The sequence below is a fragment of the Talpa europaea genome, assembly GCF_964194135.1.
Source record: "Talpa europaea genome assembly, chromosome: 10".
In the NCBI taxonomy this organism is placed as follows: domain Eukaryota; kingdom Metazoa; phylum Chordata; class Mammalia; order Eulipotyphla; family Talpidae; genus Talpa; species Talpa europaea.
The window spans coordinates 9,327,355-9,346,346 of record NC_140077.1 but is presented as its reverse complement, the minus strand read 5'-3'; the positions used below and the strand labels follow the sequence as shown (position 1 = coordinate 9,346,346).

Genomic DNA, 18,992 nt, shown 5'->3' with positions numbered 1-18,992 from the left:
CATCCTAATGTCAGTTTTCCTTCTCTGGAATCTCACTTTATCAACAGTCCCGCTTGCAAGCTGAGCGGGCTGTATGTGTTTATGATAACCCAGGTTCAAAGCACACACGAGCAGAGCCCTATCTATCCCTCCCATCCCTTCTTCTAAAGAGTTCAAAGATAAAGCCTGGTTATAAAAGGCCATGACCAAGTGCTGGGTTGTAAGTGGAAACTCTGATGTGGCACAGTAAGTCACAGTGGGCAGGGAGCTTGGGAGGGCTGGGGCTGCCAGAGGGATGTGCCCCAGAAGTGGGGGCTGCCACTGATTCTGGGGTCCTGGAGTGCTACTTCCAATGGGGAAAGCCTCAGCCTCGGGGTCTCCCCACCGCAAGGGAATACCTTATGGAGCTCAGGTGGCTGAGTTTCTGTTTCGCTCACTGTCTTTTTCCCTAATATAGATGCTGTTCTCTTGGACAGTGGGCTTTCTCCTGCTGGCCACAGTCACAGGTAAGGATGGCATCACTATCTCTTAAGAGAGAGAGGGACCATGCCTCTCTCCTGGCTGGAGAAGACCTGGATGGGTCTCCAGGGAGGCAACAACAGGCATCATCATCACTAGAAATTCATCACCGTCAATAGCATCAGGTAGTGCTGACTCCCTCCCCAGTGCCAGGCCAGTGCTGCGTCCAGTGGAGATGTCAAGACAAATCAAGTAGCTTCTCTGCATGACCAAACTCATGCCCAGGCATTTGATAATACTTGATGCTTGATGAATATATGTAATAAGCCATCCAGGGGTTTCCTGGAAGAGGCAGTTTTAAGGCAGAAGGTTCCCAGGAATTTTTAGCAATCCCATAACTCACTTGAAGGCAAGAGCTGCTATGCGGCTGAAATGCTGTTCTTCCTTTCAGAACCTCACAAGTATTTGACCTGTCTCTTCCCCTTCTTGCCCCAGGAAAGGAGATCTGCTACCAGCCTTTTGGATGCTTTTCCAATGAAAAACCATGGGCAGGAATCCTTCAGCGACCTTTAAAGATCTTTCCCTGGGATCCCAAGGACATTAACACTCGATTTCTTCTGTACACAAATGAGAATCCAAACAATTTCCAAGTAAGCACGGGTATGGGAAGACTGCATGGAGGGTAGACAAAGGCGTCCACACTGGAGCCTTCACACTGTTGCTTTAGAACTTTCCAGATGACACTTCTTCACCAGCTTTAGACCAAGAACCCAACTAACTCTTGGGATCACAGACCCCTGTGTGTATCTGATGAAATCTGTAGACGCCAAGCCTAGAAACTTACACGATCCCACACTTGTGCTGGGACTTCAGGTGCTACCTGGCATTGAGCCCTATTCCCAGGAGGTGTGGGTATGAGCAGGGTTTATGGGGGAACCCAGGCCTGGTGTTTCTCTGGAAGGGTCTGCCTTCTGCACAGAGCAGTGGAGAGAGAGAAACCCCTAGGGCTGGAGAAGTGAATCCTTGCTGGGGAGCCAGAAGACAGGACAGGAGAGGGACTTTTAACCACAAAAGTGAAAAGGGGGGGACCCTTGGAGCAACCTCTGTTCCCAGAACACCTTCTAGGTAGAAGCAGGACAGGTTTATCCCAGGTGCTTAGAAACAACCAGAAAGAACTTTCTCAGACTATTTTCCTGGTGTGTATCTTATAGGTCTTTTTGCACTTAGGTAATTAGGTGCCATGCTAGCTTTGTGAACGTCTATTCAATTCTTTCCCCAGGTCTGGAAAGTTCTCAGACTTTTTTTTTTTTTAAAGATTTATTTATTTATACAAGCACTGGGTACAGTCAGAAGAGTGGGAAGGTGAGAGAATTCACCAGGGCCAGAGTGGGGAGCAGAGCAGGCAGAAGGACCGGAGTACACTGCTGAGGGGAGCAGCGGGCGGCAGGAGAGGTCTGTGCGCCATGTGGGACCCTCCGGTGGCCGGGGAGCAGCCGAGGATCGAACCAGTGCTGCAGAGGCTGCGGGGCAGCTTCGCAACCCAGCGCTCAACTGCTGCGCCACTGGGGAGGCCTGAAAGTTCTTAGATTTTTGAAGAATAGAATGGTAGTAACAGATGGGATGGGGGGTGGAGGTATGTAAATCAGGGTCAATTCCCAAAATCTGCATGGAAACTAGATAGGTAGTGATCATTATGCAATAGAGACAAATATCCAGATCTAATGCTGTCCTCCTGAAATCTATATAACGTTATATACCAATGGTACTTTTATAAAAATTAAAATGAAAAAAACTTGCTCAGAATTCCAGCAGCTCAGAGCTCCTATCCCCCACAGAGGTCAGAGAGCCAGATATCAGCCTGAGGCCACCCACTGTGGGATTCTTGGTGACAAACTCCCCACTCAGCACCTCCAGCTGGGAGTCTGCTTTCATGGGGTTATCATGCTGTTTCATTGTGTGGTCTTGCTCCAAGCATCATGTCCTTGGGGACTGGTGGATGGGCCTGAATAGGGGGTGGCATTAGGACTATTCTTAAATCCTATGAATGTGTGATGCCCCTGGCAGCTCCATTGAACTAGGAGCCAGCTGCTCTCAGGAGAATGTTTCTAAATGTGTAAAATTAAATATTGGACAGCAAAGGAAACCAGTTCTACTGGAAAACAGCAGAACATTTTAAAAAGATAAATATGAGAGATATCACTGTGCGTGCATGGTGTTGCTTTATTATCTAACCAAATAACATGGCCTTAGGGGTGGTTTAGTAAAACTGTATTTAATATAATAATGAGTATAAATGATATTTTAAGCTATCTGCAACAACTCTGATGTGACATCCTGGTGACAATGTTGCTAAGGTGACTGTGCTTTGATGCCCAACTTCATAACTAACAGAAAGTTTATGAAGTTATCCTCATACCCAGGTCAGGTCCTGTTCTAGTCTGACCGAGCTCCACGGGAATTGTATCTGTGACCCCAATCTTGCTGAACTACTTTGAATGGCTCCATGCCATTCGAATGGCTCCAGCATTCATATTTATCTTTTCTAATTAAACCAGCTGCTCAGTGTCATGGACCTAAACACCGTCGAGGCTTCAAACTTCAACCTGGGCCGCAAGACCCGCTTCATCGTTCACGGCTTCATAGACAAGGGGGAGGAGAAATGGCTGTCAGACATGTGCAAGGTAGGGGCCCCTCCTCACCTGGCCACTCTGCTGAGACCCCATCCCGATCAAACACTGTCACCCCAATGCCTCAAGACCTGGACAGGAAATACTCCAGGGAGATGCGGGTCCTTCCTGAAACCACCTCAGGAAGAACCTGGACTCTCAATGGCATCCAAGGTCAGGTTCTCCCAACCCACCCACTCCTGCCCAATCCCCTGAGGCTGGAGAGACCCAGAGCCCAATCAGAAAGCCCCAGGGAGGACACTGCAGCAAATAAACTTCCGTTCATCTACACGATCCATGCCACTAGCTACTTGTGCTTACTGGGCACTCCAAATGAGACTAGCATGAACTAAGAATTGAATTTTCAAATATATTTCATTTAATTAATTTTTTTAAATTTTTTTTATAGAGGCATGTTTTTATTTATTTATTTGTTTGTTTGTTTGTTTATACATGCACTGAGTACAGTCAGAAGCGCGGGAGGGTGAGAGAATTCACCAGAGCCAGAGCGGGGAGCAGAGCAGGCAGAAGGACCGAAGTACACTGCTGAGGGGAGCAGCGGGCGGCAGGAGAGGTCTGCGCGCCATGTGGGACCCTCCTCCGGTGGCAGGGGAGCAGCCGGGGATCGAACCGGTGCTGTAGAACCTGCAGGCAGCTTCGCAACCCAGCGCTCAACCGCTACGCCACCGGGGAGGCCCTAATTAATTTTTTAATTTTATTTATTTGAGCTTACAAGAGCTGGGGTGTAGGCCAGAGGAGTGGGGGTGTGGTGAGTGGATTCACCAGAGACACAGTGGGGAGCAGAAAAGGCGGATCCACTGAAATGTACTGCTGAGGGGACCAGGGGGCTAGACAGGAGAGGTCTGTTGTGCCATGTGGGTCAGCTCCCTGGCCGGGGATTGAACTCATGCTGCATTGGCATCAGATAGCTTCACAATGCTGAGACTTAACCTCTTGCACTACCAGGGAGGCCCTAATTAATTTTTTTTTTTAGTAATACATGGCTAGTGGCCTGGGTGTTGGACTGCACAGCTTTTATGTTTTTCTCATGAATGTTATTAGTGAATTCTTATTCCGCATATCCTTTTCCCAGCACTGGTGAATCATTTCAGTCTTTGTCCAAACAACACTGTGAGGAAGGTCTAGTTGTGGCCCCCATTTTGTAGATGAGGAAACTAGGACCCTAGAAGTTTCAATACCTGCCCAAATCCTTGGGAATGGAACACAAAACCAAGTCTTCTGTTCAAAAGATACCACAAGCCCATCCTGTGTGCCCACAGCTTAGCCTGTAGGGGGTGAACTTGGACATGGCTTCAAGGGACTTAGTCTACACTGCTCCAGACCTCAAGCTACTTCTACTTAGGGGTTCTCTGTCACTCTATGGGTTGGGGTGTTCACAAATACCCCTGAATCCCAGAAGGAGGCGATGTGGCCTGAAGATGGGACAGTTGGGGGTATGAGTTCCAACATGATGTCCTGGCCTCCAGCCATCTCCTCCCCACCTCAAACCAAGGTGCAAGGTGAACCCAAGCTATGGAGTGACTCTTTCTGGCATTTTCCCCCATCAGAGAACCAGTGTCTGTGCTCGGACAGTAGACTGTGGTCACACCACATGACAAGGAAGAAGGATGTCTCCCTGGATTGTACCCAACCTCAACCTCAAGCTTATCTCATTAAATGTGCCCCTCGAAACCTTGTATCTCCCACGGTTGCATTGTTGGGATGATAGAAGCAGCACTTACAGCAGCACCAGAGGCTTGAAGTTGTAGTTCAGGGAATCAGTGAACCCCCTGTAGAGGACCTGGCAGGGACTATCTTGACATTCGAGGGTCATGTGGCTTCAGGTTGTCTGTGTTGTGGCTCAGAGGCTGACAACAGGCATACAGGCTGTGCCAGCAGAGCTCTGCGCCAGCCAGGGATGTGGCCCTTGGTAGTAGTTTGCTAAACCCTGATCTAAAGGATCTTTCTGATCCAGTTATGTCAACAAGCATCTGTGAGCATTAGACAAGTCACAGGCTCCAATTCAAGCCTCAGCTTCCACATCTGTCAAGTGGGGATAATATGCCCAGCTCACATGGGCATGGTGAGGATATGACCAGTGTGAGGAATGTCAAGGCTCTGACACTAACCAGAGGCTTCAGGACTATGGATTCCCACCTCTGGAGGATGCAGCCTGTGGTTGTCAATGAATCAGTTTCTCCCTCTTTCTTGTCTTCTCCAGAACATGTTTAAAGTGGAGCAGGTGAACTGCATCTGCGTGGACTGGCGGCGAGGAGCGCTGACTGGGTACACCCAAGCAGTCCAGAACACTCGCGTGGTGGGAGCTGAGCTCGCCTACCTGATACAAGCCATGTCGGTGAGCCTCAAGCCACATCTGGTAGCTGGGGGTCAGTAGCTGGTGGTCGGTGAGCCTCAAGCCACATCTGGTAGCTGGGGGTCAGGGAACAGGCTGGGAGAAAAGGGGGACGGGGTGGGGGCAGGCCAGCAAACTTTGCTCCCAGAGGCAGCCTGGGGACCCACAGACAGGCAGGACTGGAAGCCCAGGAGCACCTTTCTGGAGATGAATGTGCACCCTTCCAACTTCCCTTTGGCCCTGCAGATGGATCCCCAGCTGGGGAACTTGGAGCAAACCAATCTCTTTGAACCTCAGTTTCCCTTTTTGCAATAAAGCCTTTCTTGCAGGCTGTTCTGGGAATTCTAGAGCTGGCTGGGCTGCCTGGCAGATCTCAGCCCAGAGAAGCAAGGTCCTTCACAAGCTTCTGGAAGGTCTATTCTGGGCAAGCACAGAGCAGGCACAGACACTCTCCCAGATAGCTGGAGCCCAGACAGGGGAGGGAGTCGGCCTCGTGGAGGAGCCTGCGGTGTGCTTCAGCGGCCTGCAGTTGAGGCGGCAGCCGCTGGTCAGCACTGTTGCCCTGCATACAAGCTGGCTGCCTGTGGGAGATGGGTCTCCCCTCCCGAGCTCCCCGCCAGGCTCCTCCCCACCCCCAACCCTTCACCCCCTCCCTGACAAGCCTTCCCTCCCCTGCAGACCGAGCTGGGCTACCGCCTGGAGGACGTGCACATCATCGGCCACAGCCTGGGCTCCCACGTGGCGGGCGAGGCTGGCAGGCGGCTGGGAGGAAAAGTGGGCAGGATCACAGGTAGGGGTGCTGGCACCCAGCCTGGGGCACCGCGGGGAGCCCCGACACTCGGCACTTGCCATGGAGAAGGGCGCCCCTACTGGCCCTCCTGGAACCGATTTCAGGCGGTGCCTGAACTTAAGTCAAAAAATAATTATCTCTATTATTTTTACGTATATTAGAAAATATGATTGTAAATTAAAATGCTTTCATTTATGAAAGAAATGAAAGCTATAACTGACACAGTAAGCCCGTGACTTAGGGTTCTTACTGCTAGTCCAGCAAAAGGGGAAAAGAGGTGAACTGATTTTTTTTTTTAAAAATTAAGTCATTGGTTCTACAAAAATTTATGTTGTGACAGGCACAGGCAGGAAATGGAAGCGGGTAGCTGACCTCTGCGGCCTGGGAGGGACTCAGTAAATAATGAATGTATGGGTGGCGCCCTCGGCAAAACGAAGTCTCCCAAGACAGATGCAGTTATTTATTTTGTGCAACCGCATCAGTACATCCCTTTGGCAGACAGCTCAAGTCAACTGTTAATGAATGTCTCCTGAGCTCAGGGCATTGAGTGAGGCTAAGGGGCTAATAGTCCCTGGGCTTTGACAAGGGCCCTGTAATGGGGGCCACATCCACTTTCTGGGTGTGGAAACTGAAGCTCAGAGAGCTCAGGCATGTGGCCCCAGCAGAACCAGGGCAAGAATATGGCCCTGGGTGTGAGTGTGCTGCTCCTCACAGCCTCTGCTTTTCCTTGAAGGTGAACTGGACACACCACCTGCTTCAGGAAATCCACAATCTAGTCCAGGAGGCAGACACCTAAGGAGGCAAATTTAATTCAAACCAGAACTGATAAATGCAAAATAATTCTATACGATGTGGATGGAATGGGCTGAGAACGCAGAGGCTAGATTTCCAGGCAGCGGTGGTGTTTGCGCCAGGCCTTGGAGGGGAAGGGTTTAGCAGGGGAGGCGGTAGGGAAGAGGACACAGGCTGGGGAGCAGCGCATGCAGGACACAAGGAATCAGATAGTGTCTCGGGGCTGGGAGGAGCCGAGGGGGGCTAGGGGACTTGCTGTCTTGGAGAGCAATACCAGACAGTAACACAGATGCGCGGAAAAGGCAAGAGGGAAGGGAGGGGTGCAAGGACACCACCCAGACTCTGCGTGGGGCTGGGGGCTGGGACTTTCTGAGCGTTCTTTGACCGGCAGTGGGCCCAGTTCCAGCCTGTCTGTCCCAAGCAGATCTAATTCCCCAAACCATGCCTGCTGGGTATGGAGCCCTTTGCCCAAGATGTTCACGCTCGGTTTGTGGGTTCAGGGTTTAGAGTCTGGTTTGTCTGAGAGTGTGCTCCCTGTGCACCCGCCCTCCCCAGGGCTGGACCCTGCAGAGCCATGCTTCCAGGGCGCGCCCGAGGAGGTTCGGCTGGATCCCTCCGATGCCTTGTTTGTGGATGTGATTCACACGGATTCCTCTCCCATCATCCCCAACCTCGGTGAGTGCCACTCTCCACCTCAGACACCGCACAGTGCATCCTGGTGGCCCCACCCACCCCACCACTCACATTTGCAGGGGTGATATTCAAAATGGTTAACTGCAGGAAGAGCGTGGGTCAGCCAGTCAAAGCAGGTGCCACCCGCAGATGACCAGGAAGCACAGCGTCAGTGGCGTCAACCTGGGCACCCAGGGAGGATGAGCGGCCTATGGGAGACTGTCACTCAGGTTTGCAGCCCTGTGACCTTCCCTCGCGGCCAACATCCAGAGTGGCAGATGTATTTACGCCTGATTCTTGGCTCATCCCCGCAAAATGCAAACAGTGATGCTGATAGCACTTAGTGAGTGCTTACCGTCTGCTGCATTGAATGCTGCTCAGTAATGATTGTAACACCCCTAAAACGTGGTTGTTATTATTATTACCATTTCATAGCTGAGGAAACTGAGGCTCAGCAGAGTGAAGTTATCGCCGAAGTTTATAGGTTGAACCAGGCTGCAATCACAGGTCTGTGTGTCTCAAGAGCCAAGGCGCCTAGCTGTCACTCTCTATAAAACAATGTATGTGGTCTCAGTCCAAGAACATAAGGTAGACATCAAACTTGAAAAATGATTAAAGGAATAAAAGTCACATCAATCCTGATAGATGTTTGCTGGGACCTCACGTAGGGCGGCACGTTGATTTTGTTCAGGGCCTCTGCAGGACAGACAGACAAACAGAAAAACACATACGAATACATGCGTGTGCTCACCCAGAGCCGACCAGCTCCCTTCCTCTGTTCTCTCCTCCCTCCTTGTCTTGCCAAGTGCTCATCTCTGAGAACTTTCTTCAGAGTCAGGGACAGTGGTGGCTGTGCCAGGGGAGAATTTGCCAAGAAGCTTCTCGTCCTGGTTGAAATGAACTGAGCACCTTCTGTGGCTCCTACTTCAGCAGGGACCACGGACCTCCCCACTCACCTCTGCTTACCATGTTTCAGGGTTTGGAATGAGCCAAAAGGTGGGCCACCTGGATTTCTTTCCAAATGGAGGAAAGCAAATGCCTGGATGTAAGAAAAACGTCCTTTCATCCATCATCGATATAAATGGAATCTGGGAAGGTAGGTGGAGCGGGATAGCATGCCGCAGCTGCTCCCTCGGGGAGAAGGCGGGTGTGGCCTGGCCTTTCTCACAATGAGTCTGCCCTGGTGCTGAGTGCTGGTGCCAGCTCACAACAATGTGAGCACATAGTAACTCTGATTTTACAGATCCGTTTATCGACAGGGAATCAGGTTCAGCACAGTCATAAAGCTTGCCTGACCTCATGCCCCAGCCTGTGCCATCCATCCGTCATCAGGCTGCTGAGCTGAGCGGGCCGTCACCTGGCATTTCTGCCTTTGACCCACTGTCCTGCCTTCTGTACTGGCTGCCTGAAAACTGCAGGACACAAACAATGCTGTGAAAGACATTGATGAACTTGCCTTTGTTGTCCTAGGAACAGAAAGTGTGGGGCATGTTCTTGGGGTTGGGAAGTGCACGCTAGGAGAGGGAGGCCTGAAGGTACGGGCTCTGTCTCCCAGAGCAGGCTGGGTGCTCCTAACATGAGCTGCCCTCAGGCACCCTCTCCCCTCGCTGACCTTAGCTCTACTCATGCACTTGCCTGGAAGCAGCGTTGGACTCTGTAGACTCTCATTTCACCTTCCCGAGCCAGCCTTCCCCGGGCCCAGGCTGGCCACCCCAGCTGTGGCAGGGCCTGACCCACAGCACTCACTCAGCATGGTCTTGACAGTGAGCTGAGCCTTCTGTGGCATTTGAATCTTCCAAACATTGAAGTTAAAGAGCCGAGTCAGTAAAGCAACGGCCAAGATCTAGCCACCAAAAGTGGAGCCTTTCACCTCCTCTCTGCTCCACGTCAGCCAACTCCAGGAAGACCCGGCTGTTCTACCCCTGACAGAACACCAGAGTCCCATGGGGGCCCACGGGTGAGGAGCAGGGCACGCACAATAGAAAGGAGCCAAGGTTTAATTAAAGAGGCAATTTCCAGTGAACAGGCTGTGAACAGGGAACAAGCGTCTACCCTGCGGAGCTCTGAGTCACGCAGGCGCTGGGCACCGGGAACAATTACTTCCACCCGCTCCTCTATTGTGGGATCCCTGGGCAGCAATTTCAGATGAAAGAAACAATTAAGTTTGAAGCAGGTTCTGTTGTCTGGTAATGAGCACTGGTGTGGGGCACGGGGACCTGGCTTTGGCTGGAAGCTGCTGGCCCGAGGGCACAGTGGAGCTGGGGGTGTGGACAGCTAATCCCCCCACACAAAGGGGAACTGTCCTTTCTCCCTGGGTGGCCGATAAAGCCCACCAGACTCCCCAGAAGTGGTCTCCAGGCACATCCTGGGTTACTGAGGATCAATGGAGAGTTTTGTACCAAGTGGCTGCAGAAAAGAAAACAATTTTCCAAAGGAGGACTTTGGTTTAAAGAAAAAGACAGTAAGATGCCCTGAGAGTGGCCGGAGCCAGGGTGAGCTTGCTCTCTGCTGCTGCTGCTCCCCGGGCTTGGGCTTGGAACAATGAAAGGGAGGAATCCCTGGCCTGTGGCCACAAAACGGTTGGTCTTGTGAAGTGTGTGGCCAGTGTGGTCCCTGGTAGAAACTGGCCTTTACAGGGGCTGTTCTTTAAATGGGAATGGACTGTTGTCACTGAGGATGGAAAGATTTTCATGGAAAATTCAAGATACTTGTGATTTTTGTGTGTGTGTGAAAAATCAGAAGAACCAGCAATCTGGGTTTAATCTTTTATCATGTTACAAGGGGGTGGGGGAGGGGCGGTTAACTGGCTGGCGTGGGAGCCCTTTAAAGGTATTATTAGCCTCTCCTCTCCTCTGCTCACTGGCTTTCTCTTGCTCACCTTTCTCTCCTTTCTCTCTCCCTCCCTCTTCCCCACCCTTCTCTCTTCCCCAAATGTATTTCTCACTCCCCGCACCCCCTCCCCGCGTAGCCTCCAGAGGACTGGACAAATGTGCTTGTTAGACCTGCCCCCTTGCCAGCACTTGGCCAGCCCTGACGATGACTACCACCTTCTCAGCCAGGGGACACAGTGGGGGTGGGGGGAGTGACTCTAGCCAACAACCATTAAGAAACTACCCCCCAGATGTCCCAATTTCCCCAAAGTATGTCTGAGTCAATGGTGGCGGCTTTAAATGGTGGCCTAGGCACCAAGGAGGGCAGACTCCCCTCTGGGAAATGCGAAGGTGGTTCCTCTCTGGGTCTGAATGTTCAGGTTTCAAAAGTGAAGAGCCTTTTGTGAGCTCCTGTGACCTTTGCTTTCTCAGGAACCCGAGATTTTGTGGCTTGCAATCACCTGAGAAGCTACAAGTATTACTCAAGCAGTATCCTCAACCCCGACGGCTTCCTGGGCTACCCATGTGCCTCCTACAGTGAGTTTGAGAAGGTAGGTCACGCCAGGGCTGCAGGAGGGGCTGGGGGCTTGGCGTGTGAGCAGAACAGAGCTGTGATTCCAGGACCAACGAGGGGAGGCACTGGGAATATCTAGCTAAGAGCGCCTCCTTCCCTGGACAGAGCTGGGAGAATAGGAGCAGGTGGCACAGACTGGACTGTGCGGGGCTTTCCCTACACCCCCAGCTTTTCATATGGAAAATGCTAAATCTACACAGAAGTTGAAAAAGCACAATGAACACCTGTACAGCCATCTCCTAGACATACCCACTCTTCGCATCCCCTATGGCTGCATGTGAATACTGTTTCCGAAGTGAAAGTAAAGACATTATGACACTCTACTCATAAATGCTTCAGCATTCACCCCCAAAGAGTAAGGTCATTCTCTAAGCAACCTTCAAGGAATTTAGCAGTGATGTGCTAGTATTTGCTACTATAGCGTCCATACTCACACTTCTCCACATACTTCAGTAATATGCTCTAGACCCGAGGTTCCCCCCCCACCCTCCTTTCGTCTTTATTTCTCCCCTATATCCTGCCTTCCCTTCTTTTCACTCTTTGATCCCCATCTTTATGGCTTCTGTTGTCTTTTCTCTCTAGTCCCCTCTCATCTAGAACCCTTCCCCGGGTTTTCCTTGGTCTTCCAGAACATTGACAGCTATGCGGATTCCAACCTAGGTGTTCGGTAGAACATCTCACAGTCTGAACTTACTTGATGATTTCTTTCTGATTCCCTGGGTGATGATAGCGGGTCATTCTCGGTGTGTCACAACCAGAGATGTCCATTCTATGACTATATCCCTGTGACTGATGACGTAAAGTCAGATGAGTTGGTTAAGGTGGTGTCTGCCTGATTTCCCCATGATAATCACGCTATTTTCCCCGCTAATCTTTGAAGGGATACTGTTCCCCAACAACAAAGCAACATGAAAGATACGAGCCTCTTACATAGGTGAATCAATTATTACATAGGTGGTTGCTAATGTCTGAAGTATCAACATCTATTTTTCTCAAAAGTAAATATAAAAGTGTTTTATAAATATAAAATAAATAGAAGTTTACACTCACATGTTTTCCTCTCAAAACTAATTTTGAGATGCCTGGGCTGAGAGGACATCCTATTTGGTGCCCACTGTCTGGGAGAGCTCGTTGTGCAGCCTTGGCGTGCCAGGCGTTGCCAGGGCGAGGCTAACAATAGGCACAGCCTCCTGCATTTGTCCTGTGCTTTCAGGAGGCAAAACAGATCTTTGCCCTGCACGTGATGGATGTGGGAAGGGAAAGAACAAAGGAGAATGGATGCTGTGGCACAAAGTACTAGTTTGGCCTGAAGGGAACTACCATTTGGGAAGCATCGAATAGGATCAGTTAATTCTCAACAAATAATACGCATGGGAATGAACGTGGTCACACATCTTCTTTCTCTGCTCTTTTGAAACAACGTGTTGTCCCTCCTACCCCTCCCTAGAGCGGTCTTGCCTTCCCCTTCCATCTTCATCTTCCTGCTTCCTGGGTATGGCTGTCTCCCCAGGTACTTCCTTGGGGACCCGGCAGGACTAACACAGTTCTATGCACAATTTTGATGATGGGTGGTGGACTGGTGAATTGATGGCAGAATGAGTGGCTGAATGGGTGCTTGGATGTGTAGGTGGGTGAGAGGATGGATGGAGGGTAAATGGGTGATGAATAGAGGAGGGGTAGATGGGAAGACGATTGACTGACTGATTGAGGGGATGAGTCAAAGGAGCACCATCAACAAACAGTCTATTTTTTTTTTCACTAGAATAACTGCTTCCCTTGTCCTGTTGGAGGATGCCCCAAAATGGGTCACTTCGCTGACCAATTTCAGGGGAAAACCAGTGCTGTGGGACAAACCATTTTCCTGAACACAGGAGAAAGTGGCAATTTTACTCGTAAGTTTCCATTTTACTCATTTAAACATTCTTGCAAATAATTTTAAAAGATATACCAGCCTCATCAGTCTGGACCCTTGGTTAGCAGCTGACAGAAACTCAACTCCAACTAGCTGAAGTTGTAGCAGAAGGACAGGAGGCTGGCATTTGTCTTGGGTCTCATCTGTTCCCCTTTAACCAGGGATCCTGATCAGTGGGGGCAAGTGCGATGCATGGCTCAGGTGGGGTCACATGTCCCCCCCACCCCTGTGGCAGAAAGGATGGACCCATTAACAGAAGAACAGAAAAGTGGGCAAAGTCAGTGGAAGCCAAGACATCACCACCATGATTATCTGTCTTACTAGTCTCCCTGCACACACACACACACACACACACACACACACACACACACACACTACTCGTGTCATTTTTGTCAAGCTTCTCAATCAAAAAGGTACAGGGCAATAAATTCATCAAGATTCATTTGTTATAACTAATGTCTGAATAAAACAGTAATTATTTTCTGAGGGAGTTTTAAATTTTTAAAAATTTTCTACAGCGCTTAACAAGATTCTTTTCACATGTAGTACTCCATGCACTCCTCACAATCTTTATCAAGAGAGATAACAGTGCCCATGACATCTGACATGCATGTTCCTTTCACCCAGCCCTTCCATGTCTCAGAGCGTACCTAAGGAGAATGCTTGTGTGCGTACATAGGAAGGTATGACCGAGGCTCCCTTGCCACTCCCTGCTCTGGTTCCCCCAGTCAGGGAGTCCTACTTTATTTCTGTTCCTTTTTTCCTTAATCAACTTTTTCTTTCTTAAAAAAAAAAAAAAGGAAGGTATGACCAGGATGTCCACTGTACAACTGAGGGGGTGGGGGAGAAAAACCCTTAAATGACTACCCCATTAGTAAACAACCAAATACTGCCCGTTTTGTGCCAGTAAAGGAAGGAGACAGCTCTGGGGACTGAAGAGAGAAAATCTCGAAGGCGTGTTAAGTAAAAAGGCATCATCCTGTATCAGTCAGGGTCCCAAAATGAGCCTGAACTCATTCGTGTGGTTCAAATAAAGGCATTTCACTGAAGCCTGCTTTGCAAGGCATGGGCAGATTTAACAAAAAAATAAAACAAAACAAAACAAAAAACAAAAATTCAGGGTTGCTGAGGCACCAGAATCTGGTAGCTGTGTGGCCTCCAGGATGGAGCACTATCATAGCAGAATCTGGCATCTGGTACAGTAGCAGGAAAGAGCAGAGAGCAAGTTTCTCTACCTCTTTCCTCCTGTCTTCAAATGTCCTATGCAAGTCTCTGACTGGCTGAATCCACCCTAAAGTTGGTGACAAGGATCCCAGGTGGGGGTGACTTTCTGGAACACAAGAAAGGGCAGAGGCTGGACCATGTGGGGACGGTGGAGATCATACAGAATAGCAGTAGATGCTATTTATGGAAGAGGGAAAATGCCTATATATTCTTTGATATACGTGTTTGTGTGTGTGTGTGTGTGTGTGTGTGTGTGTGATATGAGTGAGGAGGCCAAACTGGTTATGGAGGCCAAACTGGTTATCTCAGGAAGACATCTGGGATGGAGAACAGGTAGATGGTGTGTTAACAAAAGGGTATTTAAATTTATCTGGGTTGTTTTTATATTGAGAATATGTCCATTGTATATGAAAATAGCTAAAAAAAAAAAAAACCAAACTAAAAGCATTGGATTCTTTCTCCAAATGTCAAAGCCACAAACCTCTCTCCCTGTGCAGATGCAGTAAATGGCTCTGATAATATTTACTTCCCAGAGTCCCTCACCCCCACCTAAACCCTGAATTCCTGATACCACAACTTCATTGAAGGAAACCATGAGTTACATTCCCCTTGACTTTTCCACCATGGGGAATTCAGAGCTTGGGACAGGAATGCTTCTATGGGTCATTTTTTTCAACAAATTCATTGAACCAATTGTATTTCTTTGGACAGGTTGGAGATACAGGGTATCAGTCACGCTGTCTGGAAAAAAGAAAATGAGTGGTTACATCATGATTGCTTTATATGGGAGCAATGGAAACTCAAAACAATATGAAATTTTCAAGTAAGTTCCATGGTAAAGTGAAATGACCATACTTTCCATAGCAGATTATTCATTAAAAAAAAATGGGGTGTATATCTAGCCATCCATTGTTATACAGAACCATGAACTCCTCCAGTATTAGAGCTGAAAGGAAGTCTTAGCATTGAGTTCAATCACCTCATTTTACATAGAAGAGTGGAGATCAGAAAGAGAGGGAACCCACTATTTCAAGTGAGTGCTGTGCCAACTCCTTTTGGAATGTCAATTGTCGCTTCCTGATATAGGTGTTGTCAATGTCAAATTATCCTCGGACAGTATTGGCAGCTCCCTCCAAGAGACATTCCACTACCCACATATACATACACATGGAGCCTGGGGCCAGCTTCCTGTTGCTGTGGTAACCTCAGCACCGAGCTTCTGCCGGGCATAGGAGGTGCTTAGTAAATATGTGTTGGATGAATGCATAACTGTACCCTAAAATTAGATTCTGTGTTTGCATTCACTTTGACATAATAATTTTCATGGTAAGTTAAAGGTCTTTGACAACTTCTTATGCAGCCTAATGAGGTGCTCACAACTTGCCTCCATTAAACTACATGCATCTTTAAACAAAAGACATTGTATTAATTTTTCATGTAGTGAAATTATAGGGTCAATATAGGACATCCCAGATATTTGACTTCCCTCTAAGGACTTCCCTCTAAGGTGTGTTCTTCACAAACACATGTGTGTTTTAGCAACCCCTGAGTATGTATGAAGTCATTCAAAGTATTTTCAGAAAACCAGCAAGAGCAGCTATTGTTTGGAGAAGCAATGTATTGCTTTCAGCCTATGTTTTCATATTGCCAGCTGATGTAACACTTCCTGTCTGTGCTTTCAGTGGATCCCTCAAGCCAGATTCAAGTTATACGGATGACATTGATGTGGACCTCAATGTTGGAAAAATTGAGAAGGTTAAGTTCCTCTGGAACAGCAATGGGATAAATCTCTTAAAACGCAAATTGGGGGCTTCTCAAATCACAGTGCAAACTGGTGAAGATGGGACTGAGTGAGTATCTTTTTTCCCACCTAAGTCTTATTGTCTCTGTTTACCTACCAATCAGTCTGTACATACAGACATACAGTCACCCACCTACCATCTATGTATCCACCCACCCATCCATTCATCATCCCTTTCTGCCTATCTACTAATACTTACAGTCTACTTTCCAATCCACTCATCCATCCAGACCTTTGCCTCTTCATTCTTTGACCATCTGGCCATCATCCCATCCACCTACCCACCTACCTATTCACCTTAACCCTCCAACTACACACCTGATTTACTTTGAACAATGAAATAAATGAGGCAAATTCAACTTAGCAGCAACAAGGGTGAGTTGTAAGGCATAGATCTGAGAAACAGGCAAATATGGGACTGTTTTATCTCAGATGATAAGGAAAACACCCAGGGGGTACTTGTAGGAAATCTCCCCACTCATATCAGTTGAGTGCAGTTATTAATGTAAATTGGTTTGTTTGGAGACTATGGCAGGAGAGGGATATTGACTGCGTCAGGTCACTCTTCTCATCCTGTGGAAGTCGAGTCTGACTTAGTAGGAGTGGAGAGAGGATGCAGCTGCATTTAGAATATGGGAAGAAAGGCCACCTTGAAAGGAATAATCAGAATATAATGGCGTGTTGGAGCCAACTTAGCCATTACCTCTCAACCGTTCTCATTTGAAGATGAGCAAAGGGAGACTCGAAAAATCAAGTAATTTGTCTGGAGCCATGTAAGGAAGCTAGAGGAAGAATATTGAACTCTAAAAATACATATTGAGCTCTTGCTCAGCTGCATGACTTAAATGCTGAGTGTGAATGGTGATCCCGATTCCTCAGCCAGCTCCTGGAAGGGTCAGAGTTCACATCACTGTGTGTTACTTGGTATATTTGGGAGCAGAGCAGGAGCTCGGGGCACAAGGACTCCACCCAGTCTTCTGGCATCCAGCCCAGTGCTCTTGCTCAGTGCCCATCTGACTCACACACAGGCATGAGGGCTGAGGACTCTACAAGGCCTGACAGTGGAATGCATAGCGGTAAGGTCTAGATTTCAGAGCACTTAGGTGGGGGTGGGTGCAGGTTTTGATTGTAAGCTCACACACTATGTATCCTGAACACCCAAGTCCTCATGCCACAGAAGGACGCCCTCGTCAAAGCGCTGCCTTCTGAAGCTGAGCCTTGAGGCAGGGCTGGCTGAGCCAAGCACCCCCTCTAGTCAAAGATACTTTTAAGGTTCATCCCTGTGGTAGCCTGAACCATTGCTTCATTCCTTTGTTCTCAAATAATATTCTATTATATGGATATTTATCCATTTCTCAGTTGATGGGTTGATGGGGTTGTTTCTATTTGTGGGCTATTATGAATGAACCTGCTATCGACACTTTAAATTTTATATATTTCTTATATCATTTTTCATTTTTGCATGATATATGCATTTTCATTTTGGTTTTAGTCCCCATGCAATTCCCACACCCCTTGTTTTGATCCTACTCCCTCCTCTCCCAACCCCGTAGCGTGTCTCTGGTTTATAGTTGCTTGTTGATTTTGACTTTTACTTTATTACAATTAGCAATCAAAAAAGATAAACTCATCCAATTTGCAGCAACATGGATGGAGCTGGAAGGGATCATGCTCAGTGAAATAAGCCAGAAAGAAAAAGAAAAATACCAGGTGGTCTCACTCATAGCAGGAATTTAGAAAACCTAAATAAGGGACCAGGAAAAAGACTAATTATAATATCAACACTTTTGTGCAGGCTTGTATGGGACCATTTGTTTTCATTTTTCTTGGGTACATGCCAAGTTGCAGAATTTAAGGTTGTATGGTAATTCTATGGTTCAACACCTTTCGAGAAACTGCTAGACTTTTCCAAAATGGCTGCCACATTTCGCATTCTATAAACAGTGCACGAAGAACCTCCCCCATGATCCTAACCCTGCAGGGAACATTCACTCTGGGCAGACTGGGGCTCCCCTCACTCCCGGAACCCATGGACAGGCCCACTGGAGACCTGCCCGTTTTGTAAATGAAGCCTTATAGGTTTACCCAGCTGATTCACTCTCTGCTCAGTAAAAGGACACAGGAAGGATGTTCTTTGAACGTTTTTTAGTAAGAATCACTTGAACTCCACCTGGTGTTGCACAGCATTCAGTCAAGGGGATCTGCATGCCAGGGGGTGCCAGAATGCTCTTGACGCACCTGTGGTTGCATTTCCTCCAGCCAGAATGCCTCAGGCTGAAAATATTTTCTTCCGCAGGTATAAATTTTGTAGCAGTGACACCGTGAAAGAGGACATCTTGCAGACTCTTTCCCCTTGTTAAAAATCTGGTGCTGCTCTCGCATCTCTGTGATAATAAAGTTTTAATACCCTTGGTTTAGCATGGAGGACGTGTCCGCTTACATTCTTCATGGGTCACATTTCAGAAGTGGTTTTGGAATTGTAGAAGTGGGCCCCAGGAAATGCCTGAACCTTCCCACCAGCCCTCCTTGGGTTGAAGGGAAAACCTCTGCACCAGGCAGACAGGGCTAACACTGAGGGGCAGAGTTGCCTCCACCCTTACCCTGCCAGGGAGTGGCAACTGCCAAAGTGACCGGGTGCTGGATGAGTTCACAGGCCTGCTGGAGTGCAGCCCTGGCCACCCCGAGGGCCTGTCTGAAGTGAATCTGGCCTACTCCAGGCTCTCAGAGCCAAGGAGCTGCCAACAGCTGTGCCCCCACCTGAATGAGTCATGGAAGTGTCTTCCTGATCCAGAGCCCCTTCCCCCAACCTGGCTGCAGGACCCAGCCCACTGTTGTTGGAGGCCAGCTTGATGGAAAAGATGGAGCTTTCTTGTTGACTCCGTGGCTTCCTGACATGGGGC

The 18,992-nt window shown here is 48.5% G+C and overlaps 1 protein-coding gene across 1 annotated transcript; it reads left to right on the top strand.

Annotated features, from left to right (window-relative positions):
• Nucleotides 1–436: 436 nt before the first annotated feature.
• LOC311179128 (pancreatic lipase-related protein 2-like) lies at nucleotides 437–18,452 on the top strand (the record flags this gene model as incomplete). Its single annotated transcript, XM_084246092.1, has 12 exons — nucleotides 437–485; nucleotides 934–1,088; nucleotides 2,994–3,119; nucleotides 5,326–5,460; nucleotides 6,136–6,247; nucleotides 7,595–7,714; nucleotides 8,688–8,807; nucleotides 11,014–11,132; nucleotides 12,918–13,047; nucleotides 15,003–15,114; nucleotides 15,974–16,141; nucleotides 18,389–18,452. 12 exons carry the CDS (start codon nucleotides 437–439, stop codon nucleotides 18,450–18,452), a joined length of 1,410 nt encoding a protein of 469 aa, XP_084102218.1.
• Nucleotides 18,453–18,992: the final 540 nt, after the last annotated feature.